This window comes from Tenebrio molitor, chromosome 6, assembly GCF_963966145.1.
Source record: "Tenebrio molitor chromosome 6, icTenMoli1.1, whole genome shotgun sequence".
In the NCBI taxonomy this organism is placed as follows: Eukaryota; Metazoa; Arthropoda; class Insecta; order Coleoptera; family Tenebrionidae; genus Tenebrio; species Tenebrio molitor.
In genome coordinates this window covers 18,355,961-18,379,455 of record NC_091051.1, presented here as the reverse complement: position 1 = coordinate 18,379,455, position 23,495 = coordinate 18,355,961, and the positions used below count along the sequence as shown (strand labels likewise).

Genomic DNA, 23,495 nt, shown 5'->3' with positions numbered 1-23,495 from the left:
CCAACAAACAGTGTGAATAAATAAATGAATTTATTATTAATAACAGACGTTGGTGGACATTTGACTCAATGAAATTTGACTCGCAGCCCGCGAATTGAGATATGACTCATGCACATATGACTAAGCTGGCCAAATATCAAAGTTTCTGACGCGAACAGCATTAAACTCGTTGGTCTGCTACTTCTCAAAATTGTTCTACGTTGGTTTGATTCCCCAAAACTGTTCTAATTAATTAGTAATTTTCATTCGCTCTATCTCACTCACACCTCTGATTTCTACGACTAGCTGGCTTTACCGTTACCCTGTTGTCTGTGTTTTCTACAGGCGACATTAAAAAGTACGCGAATCCATTGATACTGCGCAAGTGCGCATGCGTTACTAATGAGCTGTGAGCCAGAAATCCAGACGAGAATCCGACTTCGACTTTTTCTGTGTTACAAATTCCGTGGTTACACCACACCACGAGCGCGTTCATAAATACTCTGGGTAGGTATAAAGGTTACCCATGGGTCACCCAAACGCCGTTCACAAATTAAAATTGGGAGAATAATCACGCTACCCCAGATCGTTCACAAATGTTTAGAGTAACACAAGGAGTGTGCCCATGTTACCGATGTCTAGCGGTGCGGGAGAAATTACCCATACGTCAGATTTGACGTCTGTCAAATATCTGACGGCAGTGAAGCGGCGGCTGCGTGAAAAAAATATGTTCGAAGGTGTTTTTAATTTTTTTAATTTTGTTTTTTAATTATGTTTTCAATAATGGGAACAAAATTTTCGAAACTGGAACGGCTGACTCTGAAATGCATTTGAAATTGTCTGTTGGTTAACCCCGGTACAATCCGTTCAACATATCCAACAATTCTTAAAGGTATTCCTTGTGCAACCACACTTATACTCGAAATGTTTTGGATATGGATTGTCAAACTCAAGGTCGCTTAAAACTTATGGTTGACTGTACATTAGTGAGATCTGTCATAAATTTCAATAACCTTATTGGCGCGCCTAGTTACTTTTGCGGGTAGTGCCAAATTAACGACAAGTCCCCAATCCACATCCATAACGTACCGACTGTACGGTTGGCTTCAAAAAAAAACGGGAACTGCCAGAAAAAGTTCTGTCAGATTTTATTAAATTTTTATAGTTTGAAACGGCTTTTTAAAATTTAGGTTAAAAAACTGCACTTATGTGTCAGAAATACTACTATCAAACAGACACAAATTGACATAAATTGACAAATTAAATTTCCAATTCACATTAGGTCAAATTTCATTTCCCGTTTTTTTTTGAAGCCAACTGTATATTTTTTTCTTCCTGTATTGAATCCGGTAATAACAAATTTACAGGGAAAAAACGTTTTTTTGCAGAACAAATTGTCCCAGAAATAATTAATTTTCTTTTTCTTTCGTCAAATTGCATTTTGAATCTCTTGTTCTTCATTTAAGCAGGTGGTTGTGGTTAAATAGTTAAATGTTGACATTTACAAAAACAAAAAACACGCGTTTACCTGATTCCGTTCATAATGCCGGAGTGACACTGCAGTCGCCCATATTTTATGAAGGCGCTCCTGAGGTTACACTAACGACTTATTGCCTGTCTTGAATCCTTGATATTTTAGCTATTCACGCTGTGACTGACAATTGTGACATATATGTGTTGCCTTTTTAAATCTGTTCGTATGAACAAAATTAGTTTTTCTACTTAAATTTATAAATTAACATTTTATTTCCATTTAATTAATAATACGGACAATTTCTAACTACATAGTTGTGTTAAATTAATTACATACATAATTTATTAAACGACGTCCTTTTTTTTCAAACAATTAATTTATGGATATTTTTAAAATGAATGCTCTTTATCATGAATGATTTCTTCAAAAATTAAATTATTGGGATTTGGGAACCCGTTTTTGACGCATGCGCAGTATCGATGGATTCACGTACTTTTTAATGTCGCCTGTTTTCTACCGACTCCTTTTCTACTTTGCTTTGTTACTTTTTTAACTACAAGTGCAAACGATTCTAGTTATTTTCTACGATAAAGCGCTCTGTTTCTAATTTGCAATTCTCGCTCTTTAATTATAAATATGCTACAAATTTGAGATTGCCTAAAAAAGGTAAATTATCTAATGAACATAGATTTGGTGGTTCTCTCAATTTGAAACCTGCTAACCTCAAATTCATTAATTCAATTATTCCCTGATTTTAACCGAACTCCCCGAATTGTCCAAGGAGTAATTTATTTCAACGTTTCCTTTCCCTTGAACACTTGTTCCCCTTGGACTATGGTTTGTCCTGGACCCGTACCGTTTTCCAAGAAAGTCGGCAAATTTCGCTTTGAACATTACAGTACCACTTTTGCCGACAAAGGCATCAAGAAAAATAAAATTTACTACTGACCAGCATTTCCGCCCCAAAATGAACGGTTGTTAAAATGTTTCGTTAAAATAATTCTTTTAGAATGAAAATTCTTAATTTAGCGAACCTATTCGGACCATTACAATACTAAAAGTACATATGTATATCTAATGTTATTTATTCAGCTTGAGCAGAATTATTTACACTACTAAAAAGGGATTTGCCGTTTACATAGATCTAAAATATTCCTCTTTGTTGATTTTACTCATTGAAAGTGGCGGATCATAGATAAAAAAATAGTTTTTTTGTTCGACACTGTCAGAATTTGAGAATTTTCGCCTGTGTGAACGGATTTTGATAAATTTGACAACTTGTCAAAACGAAACGTCAAGCTAATTTTAAAGATTTTTAGTGATTTGGAGCCTTTAAGGGGCTTGTCGAACAAAAAAACGTTGTATTCAACTCGTTCTTGTGTAATTTGGGCTTTTTTGGCACTCGTGGACCTTTAAAACTTTCGTTTCACTCGAGTTTTAAACTGGTCCACTCATGCCAAAAAAACCCAAAATTACACACGAACTCGTTAAATAAATAACTATTACGAGATTGGAATTTACATAGTATTAAATTCTTTGTAAATTATCTTAAACTAACACATTCAAGATATGGACAAAATAGACTTCCCTTTATTACGACATCACCAACCAGTGAAAGTTTGATCCTGACAGTTAAGCAATTTTTTTATAAGTCCAATGTTGGAGATAACAGAATTTTGTTTCCACATTCAATTAAAACATTCTGTTGGATTTTCATTCTCGCAATAACTATATTTGCAATCAGCAGCATTTATTGCTTGTAGGAAATAGTATAATTACACTTACAAGTTCGATGTTTATAATTAGGTTTCGTCTACCTTTTAATATAAAAATGATAAAAACACAGTTTAGATTAGGTGTTTTTTTTTTTTATTTCACCTCGTAGTAGGAGTTGAAGAGTCGATTGTGAACGCATCACTCGTGTAAAACATAAGTTTTAAACAGCTGATTCGTGATCCGCAACCTGTACACTACGTTCACAATCGACTCTTCAACGCCTACCATGAGGTGAAATAAAAAAAAACACCCGATACATTTATAGTTGTTTTTTAATTTTAATAACTAAGGGGGAGATTCACGAAACTTTGCAAATTTGCAAATCGTTAACGAAACGGCAAATACAATGCTTCAACAATGTCGGTTGTCATGGTTTTGAATTTGCAACGCCTTATCGAGCCTTACCGAGTTTCATGAATGACCCCCTAAGTAATTACTTACATGATTTTTTTCTATAGTAGATGTTAAAGGGTGCTTTTATCTATTCAAATCAAAAGGTCAAGTAGCATTTTAACCAAAAGGAGAGATAAAGTACTTTTTTTTTATTACCCTAACAACGCTCATACTAATGAGACTATTAGTAATTATTAAAAAAAATGTTTTAATATATAATAAATTACAAATGCTATAGAAAAAAATAGAATATTATACACGACGATAAAATGTAATTATCTTCTCGAACGTCAAAACCGCTCTCGAAGATAAAATACAATTTTATGGTCTTGTATAATAAATAACTATTATACAGTAGTTGTTTGTTAATAACTAAGTACATGATTTTAGTGGTCCTTGGCAAATCTTTAGGTCTTGTGGTTCCGACTGTAATTGGCAATATTTTTACATCTTCCCTTTGTCTGCAAAAAGTAGTCATAATTAATAAATTATGTAGGTACACACATTTTAAAATAAATTGTATAAGGACATGAAATACCTACATCAACGTTGCATAAGGTATTTAAAATTTCTGGGTAATTTCACTCGTAGGAGGACGGTTTAGTTTATTACTTTTATTAACAAATGAAGCGTAAATATTATCAACAGGAATTTCTTCATAATGGTGAACGCTGCGAACTGCGTATTCGATTTCCTCGTATAAATGGCTGTCACTTCTATTCACCTCCCGTGTTAATTCAGTGTAAAATTTTTGTTGGACATTCTCAATATTTGTTTCGCTCGTAGAGTTTTCGTAAGTATTAGCCATTATCCTAGATAGGGTAGCCAAAAGTTCCGCATACTTAGCAGGTTCCCTTTTTTCAGGCTTTCTCTTTCGTTTGGTGAGAAAACATAAACAACTAATAAATCTGCTCCATCTTTTTGGATATGGAATAATATAAATCAGAATTATGAGTAGAATGACCGATATTGTGGTTGTGCAGACGGCATACATCAGTAAAATGAACACTTCACTGTCACACATTATTTGAAAAAAAAAGTATAAACCGACAAACAATTTACAACATGACATATACTACTGAAGTTTTCCCATTTGAAAATGTTTTATTAAAGATTAGATAGAATTTATCAACATATTATCATTTATTTGCTTAGCTTCCTTCCTGATTGCTTTAGTTGAAAATTGAATCATTTGTTTGTACGATTCCTTCAGTCGTTCATTTTATGTATTGTTAAAACTGAATTAAAGCGCGCGAATCGGGCATAACATAAAGTTGACTCAAGTTGCAAAAAACCACTTTGCATTTGCAACAGCACTTTTATGGCATTTGTCATTTGAAATTACTTTAAAACTGTACTAATATGGAAAGTATTCAACCCAAAGTATGATTTTCTGGTCCCTTTGTGCCTTTATTTGGTTCAAAACTATGAGAAAAATGCTGTTGCAAATGACAAGTGGTTTTTTGCAACTTGAGTCAATATTACGTGTTGGTCGCGTATAGGTGTGTGCTAACGGTTTAGTGCAGGTGGTAGTGATAGTAAAGGTAAAGTCAAAACAAACCATGACACGGTGCAACTTAGAATGCGCGCTTTCCAATTTACCGCTGGCAGTGGCGTATTATACAATCGTCAGTTTAGGGGCAAAAATATTTATTTTACGTATATTAGTAGTAAATACCTAAGCATAATTTTACATAAATTTTATGTATAAACAAAATTAAGTTTTTTTTAAATAAAAACTTAACCAAAGCACAATTTTTTTCATCAGATGAAAGAAATGCTACACCGAGGTCATCTAGTTTTGCTGTAGAACCTCTAATAGACTAATGAAAACTACCTTCATCTTCAGAATATTCCCCTAACACTCTGTATAGCGTAAACAAAAGAACAATATTTTTTTATTTTTGACTCCGCCGCTGTCATATACGTAAGTTGGATTCAGCTGATTTACAAATCCCACATTCATCTTCTGCGCAAACGACGTGATGTCATGTTTCATTTTGACTTTACCTCTATCATGGTAGTTTTTTTGCTTTCTTTATTCCTATAACGCACGGCTGGAGTATTAATAATTAGCGATTTGAGTAATTATCCATGTAGCAACGAGTAGCTTGGGGTCCTTATGGTTTTGGACCAATGTAAATGGGGAAAACAGGCAAAATTCCGATAGCGTCGGTCAACACATAATGAGAGAAACGCGCGACGATTAATAAACTGTAGTCCATTTCGGAAACGGCCATTTATTTGCCACGAGGAAAGGCGTGAGCAGGTGTTTAGTCGAAATTAAGTTGTTGACGCGGGGGCAGTTAAAAATGAGGAAATGAAAGATGGGGTGCACTAAGGGGCCCGGCTGGGGTTGCCGTGGTTGTCTCGGCGGGGCTCCTCTATGATGGAAAATACCGGATCGTGGAGCTTCTCAACCGCCCTTGGTGGAAGCCTCTGCTACATCAACTGTTGTCTTAGCAAAGGCGTTTCGGAGGACACAGGCCGGGACACTGCACCCATAACGTGATAGGTGTCGTAGGTTCTTGGACGAATACATCGTTAGTGAAGGGAATAATAGATGGGGATTAATTTCGCGAGTAGAAAACACGTACGATCCAGAAGAGCTATTATTTAGAGGAGAGGAATAATCCGTTAGGTTGTGCTAATTTGGTTATTGGATAAAATTAGGGTGTGTCATTGTTTGGAGCCTGGCGTTTGCGGACGACATGGTGATTGGTGGCAAAGAGTGAGAGAGAGATGAAAGAAACGATGAAGAACCTGGAAAAGTATGTGAGGAAGAAAAAGCTGGAAGTGATTGTTGAGAAGACGAAAATGATGGTGTTCAACAAGAGAAAGAGGAAGAATGAGGAGAGCGAGTGGAAGTGGGAAGAAATCAAGATACAACGAGTGAGCGAGTTCAGGTGCTTGGGCTACACCTTCAACGAGAGCGCCACGGACAATGCGCAAGTGAGAGAGGTAGTGAGGAAAGCGATCAAGGTAGTTGGATGTGTTTGGGGAATAGGAGAGAGAAAGTGGAGAGGTGAGTTCGGGAGGAGAATGATGCTGTTCGAGAGCTGGTAGAGAGCGTGCTGATGTACGGAGCAGAAATCTGGGGATGAACGGAACAAGAGGAGGTGAGAGGATGCAAGAGAAATATTTGAGATGGGTGCTAAGAGTGGACAGAGAAATACCAGGATACATAGTGAGGGAAGAGTGCAAGAGGAGCAGGTTAAGAGTGAAAGCCGCAAAGAGAGCGGCAAAGTTCGAGGACAGAATGGGCGGAAGGGAAGAGTGCACTATGCTGTCGTAGTGCTATAGAGAAAAGAAAAAGACGCGGATGAGAAAGAGGGACAGAGAGAAATACTACAGGAGGAAAAGGTTTATCAATGAGGAAGTGGAAAGAATGAGAGCAGAAGAAAAATGGATGAGTGCAGAGCTGAGCGAGAGGGACAAGCAAGAGAGAAACGAGAGAATCAGAGAATCTAAGTGCAACAGGAAGTATGAGAGGTACATGACAGAGGATGTTTCGGAATACCTGGGGAGAGAGAACGCAAAAGAGAGATTCAGATGTGGGAATGAAAAGAGAAAGAACAGGTATTGGACGGAAGAAGAAGAAAGAAGGTGCAGGATGTGCCGCGAGGAAAGAGAGACGATCGAACACATGTGGAGCGAATGCGCCGAAATGAGAGAGAGGGAGGAAAAGGAACGGGGAGAAATACTGAACGAAGACGGTAGGAAAATAGAATGGATGAAAGAGGTGTGGAGGGAAATGATAGGGAAGGAGAGGGGTGGGAGATAAGAATGAAAATGTTATTTTTTAGACCATTTTGGGGGAAGGGGGATTGTTACTTTTGTAAATTGTTTTGGAATTGTAAACAGGAATCCTTTAAAGCCCGTAGGGCAAATAAAGTTTTATTCTACTATAACAGAATCGAGGAAGAGTTTGAAAAATCTCGACTTCGTCTCGATTTTCCAACTTCCGACATTCTGTTATGGCACTTACTAACCGTATAGAAAAGAATTGGAAGTATTTTTTTTTGACAGGAGTATTTTGAAGGCATTAATGTCATTAATGATTTACCTCAGTAAGTATCAGTGTCGTTATTTACTTACAGCATTAAGGCTGTAAGTTCAACTTTCAGATTGTGTCAACAAAAATGGCAACTATAGTATTGCCGTTATAACTTTTTATATGCTCCGCCCACATAAATTGACCAATGAGAATCAAAGCCAGATTCAATCTGTATAATTTTTCATCACATTTGCCACGTAAAAAACTTAAGGCTAAAATTTTGCTGTCAAGTCCACAATTATTGTTTTAGGTTTTAAAAAATAAAATGTCATTAAGACAATTCGAATGTCAGAATTTTTTTCCTGTGTAAATCAGATCGTCTTAACAACCTATTTGATTGGTAACTAAGAAAATGTAATGGGCGGGGCAGATAAAATGTTACGTTGTCCTTAGAAGGTACATATACGGGGTGATCAAGAAGGACTGTTTAAGTTGGTAATGCTGAATTTCATTTTTAAATGGTACAACTTCCGGTTGTTAACGGCTTCACACTGACAGTCGAATTTGACATTTCAAATTAAATTAAACATGCCGGTGAATCGTTCGAGAGAAGAGTTAATTTATATTTAGAGCAAAATGGGTAGCACTTCGAGAATTTCCTTTAGTTAATTTTTAGATTATTATTCCGAATTCCAACTTTGATTTCTTTTTGCCGGTAATTTTTACTCTCATAAGTCATAACCTACCATTTTGTCGTTATTAATGCTACGTCAGATATCTGTCAAATAAACCCACAAAACATATCCGGTTGCAGTGTTGTAAATAGCCGAATAAAAAAATTTTCTTAATTGTATTGCCAACTTAAACAGTCCTTCTTGATCACCCGGTATCAGCTCTATTTTGGGTGTAAATAGCGGTGTTGGTGGTTCTTTGATAAAAAATACAGACTATATGTAACGTTATGCTATACATACTTTGTAATATTTATGATACAAAACTTATTTAAATACACCCTAGACAATAAATATTCTTTGTCGTTTAAATAAATAAAAATTATACAAAAAGAAACAGTAACATTCTACTATAAAAAAAACTCGTTTGTTTAAAAAAATATTCATTTTTACATTGTTAACTAACCCCAAAAATAATAAAAATTTTCGCTTAGTGCAAGGAAGCAAAGCAAAATTGCCCACTACTCTCCTTTTCTGACTTTCTCAACAGCAACGCTCCATCAATACATTTTATATCGTGCGATCGAGAATAAAAAAATCGAGATTGCCATGATTAATACACTTACTGTTGGCAGCACGTAAAAATTTAATTCAAATGTCATTACAATGGTAATTGTCATTATTAATTATTATTGACTATTAAAATTTGCTATTACAATATGTTCACTTTAGAGCAACAAATTTTCATTGTCCAGTGTTTCCTCAGCAATAGAGAAAGGCTTGGTTCTACTCGACACCTCGAGTTTTTGAGGAATTTCAACAAAAATTTCCGGACTTTCAAGGCACTTAACCAACAACTTGCCCAGAAGGTCTACAAGTGCGTAGACTCTAGTCGCTTCGTGAAGGGACATTAGGTGGGGATGTGCAGCAACGCTATTTCGTTCGACCATTCTGTGGTTGGACCAGGTCCATTTATTCGTAAATAAGAGTGGTTGCTATTGGTTGGATATTTGAACCGCGCAACTTTCCCCCACCAAATGTCCCTTCAGTCGCTAACAGAACTCTAAACATGTTTTTGGAAACAGGTAGTGTTCTGCGCAAAAAAGGCAGTAGACGACCGACAAAAAGATCAGCTGAAAATATTGAAGAGGGTGAACAAAGAATTATTGCAGAGATTAAGCCAAGAAACTAACCTATCATTTGGTACAGTTCAGCTTATCCTTAAAAAAGATTTGCACTTTTTTCTCTATCGTGTGTCTGTTGTGCATGAAATTAACTCCTTGACAATTCTTATTGTGGGGGCTCTTGCCCCCACAACCGACAACAACCTCTCTGGATAATATTGATTGATATACAGGGTTATTCTAAATGATTGTAGTCGAAGTAGGCCATGCCTATGTTATTACGTTTTTGCCGCTTTCATGTGAACTGTCAGTTGTGTCGTTGTCACTGTCATTTTTTAGGTGAAAAGTGCGGTGATGAGGATTTTATTTATTTTTGTTAAATTAACGATTGAATCCAGAAATATTGAGTTGTTCTACAATCAATTTTAAAAATATTGAGTTGTTTTGCACCCAATTTAACACATCATTTTGATGATTTTTTTATGTGGAGCGGCAACGACAAATTTTACATTCAGTTTTCACGCCTACTTCGACTACAATCATTTAGAATAACCCTGTATAATCATTGAATCGAACAAGCGGCGTGCGCGTGCTCACTGCTCCGTGCTCACCGTTGACGTTAAATAAAGGTGCGGGAGTTTTAAATCTCATTGTTTCATTGCACTAGCTGAGGAAATTCTTTTACAACCGACAGGTCACACAAAATTCTTTATGAAAATCAAGATTTCAACATTCTCAAAATCACTAACCTAACTTTTAAGACTGACATCTGTTAATTGAAATCTCACCAATTGCCAACTGAAATGGTTGGTCAGCCCCTACTCAATTTTTTTTTTCGATCTCACGGTATTTCATCAATTTTTATCGCCATCACAACCACACCGGCCGTAATGATGCCGTAATAGTATTTTTTCTATTATTGATTCAAAAAATTGAAATTCATGCATTCGTGCCTGAAGTGGGTCATTTTCTAACGTATATTTCTTTTTGCATTGTTAGTAAGATCGAAACCATACAAAACAGTGTGTGAAATGCGATTTCACGCACACGACTATTTCTGTGTTTCACTTCACGCACTGTATTTTATTAGTTACCTAGCAACATGGTCACTGCATTGAAACTTCAGAGTTCCTTCAAAAATTTGAATTTTTAATTTCAATTTTTTAAATCAATTATAGAAAAAATATTGTTTATATTTCGTGCGTGAAGATGTTTTTGTGCATTCAAAGGCTTATACTGCCTCGACCTTCGTCTCGGCGTAAAAGACCTTTTCATGCACAAAAAACACTCTCTTCACGCACTTAAGATAAAAATAACTATTTTGTTCGACACCGTCAGAATTTGAGAATTTTCTCCTATGTGAACGAATTTTGATAAACGTCACAACTTGTCAAAACGAAAAGTCAAGCTAATTTTAAAGATTTTAAGCGATTTGGAGCCTTTAAAGGGCTCGTCGAACAAAAAAAACGTTGTATTCAACTCGTTCGTGCGTAAATTGGGGTCTTTATGGCATAAGTAAGCCCAATTTACACACGAACTCGTTAAATAAACTACTATTTTTATCACACTTTTTCGAAAATTACTTTTTCCTCTTCTCCTCTTTTTACGGTCCAAATTGGCGATTACTTCATATCCATCAGAAAATTTCTTCATAATTGAGCTTGTTAGGTATTCGATATCTCTTCCGCTAAATATACTGGACAACATCGTTGACAATGCTTCTATTCTATTCCACCATACGAGTATTTATACAGAATTTCTGTATGTCAACGTTATAAGAAAAACTTGCTCGCAAAAGCAAATCCAAAATCCTAATTATGTCACAAAAGATTTTCATCTTCTGAAGAAATCGTTCTTGATCTGGACTTTTTTGGAGGCACTGGAGGCGGCGTCTTCCCTTTCTTCTAAAAATTTAAAATTTGTATTAGAATTGATGGTATTTCTTCTGTGAAATATGTCAAGGAACAATTATTAAATCAGTACCTAATATTTTATTACAATGAGTACTAATGGCGGCCAAAAAATTTTAGCCGTCAATTCACTTCAAAAAAAAAAAAATTGTAACCCATACTTTTTTGTCATTATGATTACCGTCTTGATTATGATTGGTATTTTTTGGGTGATAAATTTCAAATTATTTTGTCATTTTCTACTACACAGACGCGTTTACCTCAGGTTGTCTATGTACGACTGCTCTAATTTTGTTCATTCATGTCGGATTTTTGGAATATCCGAGCTTTTTAAACAGTTTAAATTGATTGTCAGAATACCAATATGCATGTCAAAATGGCAAGAATCGAAAGTGGGGTTACATTTCTTAAAGGTTCATTTACACTTTACATGAATGTAAAGATAAGCTAAAATTTTTTGGCCGCCATAGTACACTTCTGTTCACTTACATTCTGCACGTGTAAATCAGATTTACCATTACGTGATGTCACTGTCATTGTCAGTGGCAGGTACAATGGCCGGCAATAAAATCTAGCCATCACTTTTCTGTCACGTCAACATCCAAATGTGTAATTAATGCTTTAATGACACTGACATTTAAATGATGGCTAACTTTTTTTGCCGACCACCGTAATTGAAACAATTCAATTTCAGTCAGTAAAAGTGTACTTAATGCCCCCCTTTAATGTTACTGTTATCAACATTATAGGTATTGTTCATTATTTTCAAGGTTTATTGTGGGTTTCCTTAAGTCTGGTCGGTGCACACGAGTACCCGTCAGCATAATATTTTATACCTGGCCTTGAACGTAGACCCTTTAATCCTGCACACGAATTCCCGTCAAGGTAAAAATGTACCCCAAATTCTAGACTGGAATTTCCGTCAGAAAAAAATCTCCATTATTGAAAGCACTATAACGAAAGTCCACGTAATGGTAAACAACAATGGTACCTGGCTAGAAGAGGCATAGGTAAGTAAGGGATTAAGTACCCTTTTACCCTTGACGGGAACTCGAGTTATGGATTATATCAGTTGATAATTACAACAAACACAGAAGCAACTAGTTAGTTCTTTTATTGCGTACTGTTGGTACCGGAAACACGGGCATTCTAGTCTCAGCTTTCGAAATGAACAGTGGTGTTTCGTGAACCGGTCACTTTCATTGTTTTAGTTGAAAATGTAGTTTTCGCTGTTACGAATCTCGAGTCGTTCATTTTCTTGTGTATTGTCACAATGTAATCAGAGCCGTGCTGCTTAAACATTTACCAATCGCGGAGAAGAGACGTGTTGGTCGCTTACAGGTGGGGAAGCTTGTATGTCGCCGACAGTTTGCGCGTTGGAATTCAGCTAGTATGATCTTAGCGACAACAAGTAGTGTCTAGCAGGTATGTTATTTCGCTTTGTTATTCCGATAAGCTCTGGAGAAGTAAGAATTGAGAGGGTGGGGAAATTCTTGGGGGAACGTCGCAATAAAGTTACCCGGCAGACAGAATCCGTTGGACGAGTCCATTTTCAGAGTAGGACTAGGAAGGTAGGAACTGTTAACAGACGATGTTGCGTCAGCCAATTGGGAAAACGGGAGTCCATTTAGGGAACGGCCAACCATTTGCCACAAGGAAAACCGGGGCATGAGTTTGACCGAAGTTTCGTTGTCGACGCGAGGGTAAGTTACCACGTTGCAATGAAAAACGAGAGTCTGCCAAAGGAGGCGGACGTGAGATTGCCGACGTAGTCTTCGCGGGGCTCTCTCATGACGTGTGATCCTGGCTGTAGAGCTTCTCGACCGCCCTCGGTGGACGGCCTCTGTTTCATCATATGTAGTCTTCGCAGTGGCGATTCGGAGGACTTGGACGACCATGACGACGACGCTAGGAACTAGGAGACAGGGGGGAGAAAGCTAGTTTAACTCCGCGATCGGAAACGGCTTGTTATCAGAAAAAGCTGAGGGTTAGGGGAGCGTTATATTCAGTTAGGACGATATTCATTTCATTGTAATTTAGAATCTTGTTGCGCAATCTTATTTAACATGTTGTGTAACTTTGACAATTGAAAAGATTATGGTGCGCCATCGTTTGTGGATGATTTTCGGGGGTTTTACTCATCCCATTTACAGTGTCTATTCTAGATATCTCATTTGTTTCACGATGCCGCTTTGTTCTTGTATTACGGGTTTTGGTTCTAAGCAACCGTTGTTGTTATTTTATTTGTTGTATATTTTCCTTCCAACAAAAAAAAAAGGAACAAAAAAGAGGGAACTGTTGTTTTTCTACCCTCCTCAAGAGATCGGTAGACAAATGTATTTATTCATGTATGCATAAAATAAATACAGGCGTCGTCCCCCCAATTTATCCATTTTTATTTCGAAGTTTGTGTACCCTGCAGGTCCGTCATTTTGTACAAAACACAAAACGTAGGGGTTTTACCGCTTCGATGACGATCACGCCATGCCCGATTTGTTCAATTTCGATAATTCTAATGTTTGAATTTTGGGGGAAGACTGGCAATATCTGGGTTATTACAACACATTTTATAATAAACTAGGCAAAAATGAATAGGGAATTTTTCCATTTTTGAATTTTTTATAAATACAGTTTAAAATTTGTAATGAAATGTGTAAGAAATATAAATATACACGCATTAAATGTAATGTTTTAAGTACCTGTAACATTTTAAACTTGTCTAGTGTTTAAGAATACGTGGGAGGATTGGGGCAATGATTTTGCTTACCAAGAAAAATTGTGGGATTCCCTATTCATTTTTGTCTAGTTTAGTTTAATTAGTCAAATAGAAAAAACATTCAAATACAACAAATGAAAATTAATCTACTTATTCACATTTATTGTGATTTATGAATTGTTGAAAAGTTAGGTTATACCGCTCATTCGACTTGACAGGCGACAATGAGCCTAACGCAATTCCAGCGGCTCTTTCAATTCCGCCACATTCCATATTTTGCGGCAAGGCTTGTTGCATAAATACCAATAGCCGCAAACTATCAAACTAATACAGTGTGGAACAAAATGATTTTCATCTAGTTTGCTTTGGAATTTTTGCACATGTAAATATTCCGGCTCCGCTCTACTTTTTTTTTTGAAGTGCCGAACTATTAGTTCTGTCAACAAATGTCATCAATCGAATTGACAATTGTTACAATTTACAAAATTGAATTAACAAACGTTGGTGGCCACTTTCAACACTAGCTGTGACTTGCTTTTGTTAGCTCCTTTTTAATTTCAATCTCATCTTTGCATTCATATCATCCCTTCGCAACATTTGGAATTTGGATATATATTTTGAGGTTAGGCTTTCTTTTGTTTGTAGAGCGGCATTTCGTATTTTTACAAGGGTAATGCAAAGGTAACTAGATGAAAATCATTTTATTCCACACTGTATTACGGATTACACGCACCACGCACTTACACATTTGAAGACGAAAAATAAAATGTTTGCAAAAGCTGTTGCTATGGTTGTTGCTTCCAAGATCCACGGCACGGCACTGTTTTTGCTATTCTTTTAATGTCATAAAATGTTGGTGCTTCCTAGTAGGAAAAATTTAATGCAATACACGATGCTAAGTTTCTTTTTTAGCCTCTGAGGTTTCACGGACCTCGGCTTTCGCCTCGGGCCTTGAACTACCTCCTCGCCAAAAAAAGTTCACTTACGGATCTGGTAATGTAAGTAACTATTCGGTTGTAGTGACTCATTTTATATTAATTTCCCGGTACCGCTACAGCAGCGCGCCAAAAACAAAAGTAGGTACTACCAGATAGGCCAGTGATTGTAGCATCCGTAGCCACGTAGAGAAGGTGGCGTTACCTATGTAGCCTTGGATTTGTGATATTTGTTCTGTTGAATTAAACTCGGTTTTCAATGTGTCGCTGAAGAAGCACCGCTAGGTTTCGGATGAGTCAGAGGCAGAATGTTGTAGTTACGACACAATGAGAGCTAGGTGACATTCAGGAAGTCGTGGGGTTATCTAGCAAAGTTCCGTGGGGTTAACGGTTAGTTAGCGGAGGCGGACCTAGGCCTTGTTCACGCGGCTCTGGGATGTTAACGTGAAGCCCCGCGACGGTTCTAGCAATCGTTGTCGGAAAACGGTTGGTTGGCGAAGGCGGACCTAATTCTTGCTCATGCTACCCTGGAATACTAACGTGAAACCCCGAGAATTTGTTACACCCAGCTCCTAAGCTCCTGATGGTGTACCTTGACCTTGTATTGACTAATTGTCATTAATCGAGTTGTAAAAGATGAGTAATTCCTGGGATACGGTTTTGAAGAGGGTTTTTATGCGTCCCTGTCTGTGATAATTTGGTTACTTGTTATTGCAAACTTTAAGTTGTAATTTTTTACCCGTTTCTGTTCGTTTTAAGTATTGCCGTATTAATATTGTTGGTTAAACTACACCCAATTTTTGTGAAATGACAGGAAAAGAATGGACGAAATTTTTTGGCCAGAATAGTAGGTACGTACAAAAATTGCAACATTTTTAAGGACTATGTTATATAAATTTCTTCTAAATCATAAACTGTTTGATTAATAAATAGAAGAAAAAGTTCAATCTTTACGTCCCTTTACTTGAACCTACCGGTGCCGGACCCTTCCGGCTACCTGTAAATGTATAAATCCCAAATATTTTGTAGAGATAGATACTTTTAAAATTTAAATAGAGATTCGTAGAAGCGTCTTTTCTTTTTTCATTCAGTCCACTGTTTCGTTCTCTGTCTATCGGTCACGTGTTCAGAAACGCTTGAACAAGTTAAGAAGTGCAAAAAAGTACCCGTTCAAGATAATCTATAAAATATCAACTTCCTGAACTTTACAAATTAAAGTCAACTGAAAAATGACTTTGTTAGAGGTCTTGCTTTTTCTCATGGGCTATGAGTCATATCTGCGCAAACGACAAATATCGGTCTCAAGTCTCTAGGAGCTGCAAACTGACCAGAAAACATCTTCATTCATTACGTTAGTTAAATCATACATATGTACAGTCAAGTTCAAATAAATCTGGGACAAGTGTTGAAACGTAACTCTCAATTTCACTTGTTCATATAAATCTGCGACAACTTCTTTTTTGGGTTTTAAATGTGACTTCAAGCAGTTAATTGTTAAACATTTTATTTAAAAAAAATATTTTAGCTAAAAGTAACAATTCATTGGTTGTTATTTTATTATCATTAGACATTTTGCGATAAAATTGCTTTGAAAAGTAAAATCAACTTTGACAAATAATGAAATCTGCTATTTGTTCTGGCAGCAAAAAATCCATGGAAATTTTGTTCAATGTTCAGTCCACATTACCCTCGAAAAATAAAATTATCGCAGATTTATCTGAACATGACTGTAAGTTTACAAATGTTATCTGTAAAATCAGACAGACATTTAATTTTAAATGTGGGTTAACAATCAATTTTATCTCAATAAAAAGGGTAAACAAAATTAGACGTCGCTGATACGTGTAGCTACTTCAGTAATTACTTTTGCTAATAAACTACGTAGGATTTGTTTGCAAGCAAAAAGAAAAAATAAACTCAATTCTCGAAGTTTTAAAAGCTTACCTCATTCTTTACTGAAAATGTTTCCAAGTTCTGTTCCTTCAAGGATGGAGTTGACGATTCTTCATCTGTTGGTGTCAGCGTTAAATATGCCCTCGCAACATGATTTTCGGGAGGAACTTCCACTTGATCCTTTTCATTTTTGTCGATTGGTAAATCAAGTTTTCTGAACATTCCGTCAATATTTTTTTGTTTTATATCCTGTAAAAACACACACTTATTGGTTTTCAAATATTCGCAATTTAAAAAATTTCTAATTTAAATTTGGAATAATTCTTTCTACTCTTCCATAATTTTCATAAAAAGTATTGTTACAATTTTTCAGGAATGACACCCTCTATTGTCAGTATCACCAACGTTGTCTCATCCTGTTTTGATTGCCTCAGTTATTCTTTTTGGTATTTCAAACAACCCAAAACGTTTGCTTCAGATTATTGTAATTTTTTTCTCCCAAACATTTAACACTCATAAATATCTTCATGTTTCTTAGCAACCGTCGATCACGCGACAACACCGTGTTCTTACTTTCTTCTAATATCACTCTAAGATCTCAGATTTTGTGACAGTGCGGACAAAATTAACCATTTCAAAAAAGGCTAAATAAATCTACTAGGAAGTAATTAGCACTCTAGATCTCGAGACAGACACAGGCGTAATATGTTTCAATTAAGTTACATTTTTAAAAATCACCTAGCGAAGGTATCTTTAACTTCCAACAAAATAAATAAATCTAAAAGTATAGTGTATGCTGGATCTTCACAGGTCACAAATTGCCAATTCAGTGTAAACAATATACAGAGTGATCAAGAAGAAAACAAATCAATAGTGCTATCTTTTCTTTTGTTTTATCGAAACATCTGTCTCAGCTTTTTGTACACATATGTATACCTGCTATAGGTACACAGTCGTTTAATTGGTTGTCCACCTCTCAAAAAATATATTATTGATTAATTAATTATTAATAATTAATGCTTTATCTTCAGCAGTAAAACTCATTTTATCACTTATTCTGAAATAATTGTTGCTTACATTTACAGAAAACGTTCGTAAACTTGGCCGAAATCGAAAACTTTTTTCAACACCGTTGCTTTAAAACTGAGGTTTCTTTGACACTTCACCGAAAAATCTGCTTACCAGTGGCATCTCGTTTGGCAATAAAGCTGGTAAATTATCCATTGTTTCGAATATAAAAACATGTCTCCATTATCAGATAATAATAATATACTTAAAATGCACAATTATAATTCCAATGTTTAAAATTCAAGAAATTTAGTATAAAGTAGCGTTTGAGACCACAAATTATTATCTACGCCCATGCATTACACGCTTATTTGCATAGATGCAACGCCTGCTCTGATTTGTTTGGTTTTTGATTACTTTGTACACTGATGTATATACTCATACATTACATTACATTTAACGTATAATGATTTTTTAATCTGAGGTGACTCATGTTTTATATAAATGTCTACATTACTTTATTTAGTCACAAACAACCACACTGAAATAGCAGATTATCTGGTCGCAAACGAGATTACAGAATTTTCTGCGAATTTAATATAATTCCTATCATAAACTAGAAAATATTAGTTCAGATTTTAAGGTGCTTCTTAAAGAAAACAAGGAATGTTGACAAAATAAATCATTTCAAGTGACGGTGTAAAATAGTAGTTTATTTGACGAGTTCGTGTGTAAATTGCCAAAAAAGGCCCAATTTACACACGAACGAGTTGAATGCAACGTTTTTTTGTTCGACGAGCCCCTTAAAGGCTCCAAATCGCTTAAAACCTTTAAAATTAGCTTGACGTTTCGTTTTGACAAGTTGTGACAGTTATCAAAATCCGTTCACATAGGAGAAAATTCTCAAATTCTAACAGTGTCGAACAAAAATATTTTTTTAAATTTAGCTTTCCTTCTTTTTCAAGCAGAGCAAACTGTAAATATCCTCTTAACGCCATTGTTTAAGATTCTTAACGCTACCACAACAATTTATAAAATTACTTTACAATGTCACCTGACTTGACTTTACAAAGTCAATCTTCTTATACTAAAATCTTTTAAACACTTTATGAGTCAACCCAGCACAACGTAAGGAAACACATTCAATGAGTCCAAAGCTTCATTTTCTAAAGAAACATAAGTAATTACACTTATAATGAATGATTCAAAATGGTTGTGGATAAATACGGCAACTACAGGCTGTCCCAAAAATGGCATAGAAACTACTTACTACCTTATCGAGGATGTTTAAATGTACGGTCGGTGGACAAATAAAACTGGGACACTTAAAATTTAATCTGTGTAAATCAGACCATTGAATTGTCAATATATCTGTCAGTGTCTATATAATATGTCATACCAAAGTTAACCTATTTGTCATAAAGCCGTAATTAAACGATGCAAATTTGTAAATTTTGACTTATGTGATTGTCATTTTTGTCCCAGTTTTATTTGTCCATCGACTGTACATGAAAAAAATATGGAAAAAATGTTTCCGACAAAAAATCAATTATTATTAACGGTAATACGATTTAAACAAAGATATATTCGTACATCATTACCTTGAAATGTTATCGTAGTGGCTTTAAAATATTTTTTTCCATTTCCAAAGCTTCTAAATTCTCTATTATGCAAGATTAGATATTGGTAGTGAGTGATCTTGTACTTTGTGATAATATGTACGATGAGAGGTAACTGCCATGACAATTTCATACATATATTTCAAAATAATTGACCTGTTAAGTGCCACTTTCAAAGATCGCCAAATCAGCAAATAAGTCCAATAGAATGTTTTTAACATTTTTCTGACGTTTAGGGTAATCTCTTCTACACCGTAATGCACCGTTAGTACGCCATTTTTGGGACACCTGTATATAGGAAAATTTATGTGGCAACTGTGTGGGTGGAGTATAGTTGACATATGTACGACATTTCATATGCGTGCATTTTCAAAATTGCGCGCCTATGAACTGTCAAAGAAATGTCAACTCTATCCTACCTCCAGAGTTGCCACATATATTTTCGTACATAGTTGCCATATTTATCTACAAGCATTTTGAAGCACCCAATACATGTGATAACGAAATTTCTAAAAGTAAGTAGAGATCTTAGATTGCTTGTATTTTCTCTGAGTTATTCTCTAGTAAAAAGTATAGGCCGGTGGTCAATTCCAGTTCCTTTAAACCCGGAGTTTTTTAGTAGGTATCAAAAGGCATGCCTGTGATGCAGAGACCCCATAGGAATTGACGTAATTTAATTTCGTTGTGTGTTTAAGTAAGATGTTGCCATTAAGAAAATAATAAGCGTCTTGATGTTGCATGTGTATGTTTCAGTATATTTTTTTTAAATGTCCACCCTGACAAGTACAAGTAACTCACCTGCTGACAAAGCGACTTCAAATTCTCTGGACAATTACTCTTTGGCCTAAAACTTTTGGGCGACAAATAAGGAGTACTAGCACTAATCCTAACGTTATTTGTTTCCTCTTTTAAAAATTTCAGGTGATCAGCTGAACCAAACGAACTACTCTTTTCCGAAATCACCTCTGACATATTCGGTCTCTGCTTTTTTGAAGGTCCTAGATATTTTGCGTAGGTGTCGTCTGAATCCAAATCTATTCCTGTTGATTGGGGTCGTACTTTTTCCCCGATAACTTCATAATGATGTTTACTAAAAACGCCGTAGCGTTGTAAAGAGTCGTACAGTTTTGCATCTTTATCTTTCATTTTCCTTATCAACTGCTTCATAAAAGAATTGTAAATGTCAACATCTTGCATTGTTGAATTGTACTTATGGATATCCGTCAAGGTGTTGGCAACTTCCTGCAGGATCGTTTCATATTGACGACCAAACACTGTACCCATATCATCATCTTCATGTGAATAAGTATCAATGTTCTTTTTTGAAAATGATTCGTTGGTTTTCTTCTGTGAAACTGAGGTACTTGTGATGGGATCATATATACTTTCCACATTTGGACGACTTGGTTTCAAAGGAGTCGAATGAGCTCGACGTAACTTTGTTTTTTCAGCCATAATGTCTTCAATTTCGTAGCATATGTTGCTCACGCGCTCAGTGCAATTTTTCACACTGTCATCTGATGCATCAGAACATTCAACATAATTTGTGCGTTTTCTTAATCGGTAAACCCATAAACTCAACACAAATGTGGCAACCGTTGTCAAACTTGCATAAACAATTAATGGGATCATGTATTTCAAACACATAACTGCAATAAATGAACAATTTAGTTTTTTTAATAAAATAATATTCTAGCAAATTGGAGCAACATATTTTTTCAGGAAGAGTTTGCAATATTGTAAAACTCTCGTTATCTTTATTAAAACGTCGCAAAACCAAATTTATTTGTTGCATATTTTGTAACTCTATAGATTAAATTTATCACCTTGCTTTTTTCAAGATTGATATAATACTGTGACCTTTATTCACTTTCCTGTTAACGTGGCGGTATTTGTATAACGCATTAAGTGTGAAATGTAAATCTCGATATGTGACTTTTGGCAATCAACTTCATTCGTAACATAAAAACTTACTGGATTATTTATTTTTTACTGGAAAAAAATCTTGATATGTGATGTAGAACCACTCATCACAGATACGATCAATCACATTCCCACAACACTAAGTTGACAACTTCAGAAACAATCACACTAAGCAATAAATTTCAGTTCTGACTGAATGCAAGAATACATTCGTACCTTCACGAGTATGGCTCACGATAAATAAACATGTATACCTACTGTGTATTAAATTTATATGTTAATCTAATGTATCTAATCAAGAATTTATCTATCACCAATATAAATTAAACTGTACTGCTTCCACAATTTTCAAGATAAATAGAATTGTTTAAAGTAGATCATATCAATTCAATTCAAGTTAATCAAAAATATCGTTGACTAATTCTTTGAAATTTTATTGTTAATAGTTTAAAAATTATTATCATAGTCTTTTCACGTTATCTAAACTCCTGTTTCATTTATTATTCATTGCAAATGACTAAAACAAACTTTATCTTCAAGCGGTTAAAAATCGCGCTTTTTTTAATAATGAAATAATTTTCACTTACAATATTCCAAGTGCATTGATCATTTGATTGGCTGAAAAAATTTCCACTTATTAATTTCATGTTGGGTTGGGTTAGCTAGATGCAAAAAATTTCCAGAAAATCTCTCTATTGTTATAGAAACGATACCGAATTCTGTTTTTCTATTAGCTATTTTTAAGTGTCGTGCGATTTTCGCCATTAAAAAAGCTTCTAAAAAAGTGAAATTAAGAAATTATTACCCAATATTTAACCGGTGCCACTGTGGTGTAACACGAGTCGCCCAGGTGCATGGATGACAGATGTTGTCAACCGTGGATCAAAACAGTTATTTGTATATCAAGGATGCGAAATCGTACTTTGACGAACCGAGAGAAAAATTCTGTGGCGGTCGTGAAAAAGTAGGTAAGTCAAATAATTTCAAAAATGAGTTAACGATGTTTACACCTTAATAATAAATCATGGAGTTAAATAATTCAGATTTTCACAGTTTAAAATTTACTTATATTGAAAGCAAGTACAGGTAGAAAAAAGTTTCTATTTAATTACAGGATTTTAGGAATGATGTGGAATTTTGAATCGTTGCCGTGAAAAATTAACATTTTCGACTTACCTACTTTTTCACGACCGCCACAGAATTGTCGTCAAGGCTGCTTTGCGGCCGGACAAGACAATCTCGAGGTCGTCAAAGGATTTCGTAGCCAAGGTGTACACAACATTTTGTGTGCAACCCGAAAATTTGTAATTGTAAAATGAACAAGTAAAATTTCCTTCACTGTCAATAAAAATAAAGTCGGCCTACATGTCGCCATGTCGCTATGGAAACGACATAAATAAAACAATTCACTTTGAGAAAAATTGCAAAAATGTCCGAAGAAAATTACGATGTTTCAGTTCCGTGTACTCATCCAGAGTTAAAAAAAATATTATAAATTGTGCAGTGTCGCATTTGAAACCTGAAAAATCGAAACGGCAGTGAAAAATGTTACAGTGACTTTGAGACTGCTGTAACAAGAAGAATGTGAAAACCGTGTCGGATAATGTTGTACTGGCTTACCTATTTATTGGAATTTATTTATTGTGGAAGGTAAATGTTAAGTTCTGTTATGCTAGGTTGTATCATCTGCTCCTTTTTAGGTTATTTTAATCGTGGAAATATCAGGAGCCGTGCAAAGACACAAATAAATCAAAATGTCTGTTGATGACATTCACGAAATGTTACGAGATATTTCTCTTTTTGATCGGTGAAAAAGTAACCAAAATTAACCTAATTCACATGTGTATGTTTCATATAAATGATAGATCGATAATGGGAATCTTTCTTATCGACTCCTCAACCTCATGCGGCTGTCTCATTTGAAATTGGCGGAAATTTCAAACCGGATGAAAATTCTCTACTAATAGTGGCCGTTCCTGACACAAAATCAAACTTTAACTGTAACCAATCCAGATTTTGTAAGATTACACCGGAAATATGCAGATAGATATGTTGTACGCACGCGAAGTGCGAAAAA

At 35.4% G+C, this 23,495-nt stretch overlaps 1 protein-coding gene across 2 annotated transcripts; it reads right to left on the bottom strand.

Annotated features, from left to right (window-relative positions):
- Positions 1–8,567: 8,567 nt before the first annotated feature.
- On the bottom strand, positions 8,568–21,654 carry LOC138132642 (uncharacterized). Of its 2 annotated transcripts, none has more exons than XM_069050225.1 (4): positions 21,470–21,654; positions 20,294–21,144; positions 16,920–17,117; positions 8,568–11,318 (listed from the first exon to the last, which is right to left on the bottom strand). In XM_069050225.1, exons 2-4 carry the CDS (start codon positions 21,140–21,142, stop codon positions 11,235–11,237), a joined length of 1,131 nt encoding a protein of 376 aa, XP_068906326.1. In that variant the 5' UTR covers positions 21,143–21,144; positions 21,470–21,654; the 3' UTR covers positions 8,568–11,234. The 2 variants fall into 2 exon arrangements, with proteins under 2 accessions (XP_068906326.1, XP_068906327.1); XM_069050226.1 differs by having other exon boundaries at positions 21,489–21,649.
- Between the last annotated feature and the right edge of the window lie 1,841 nt (positions 21,655–23,495).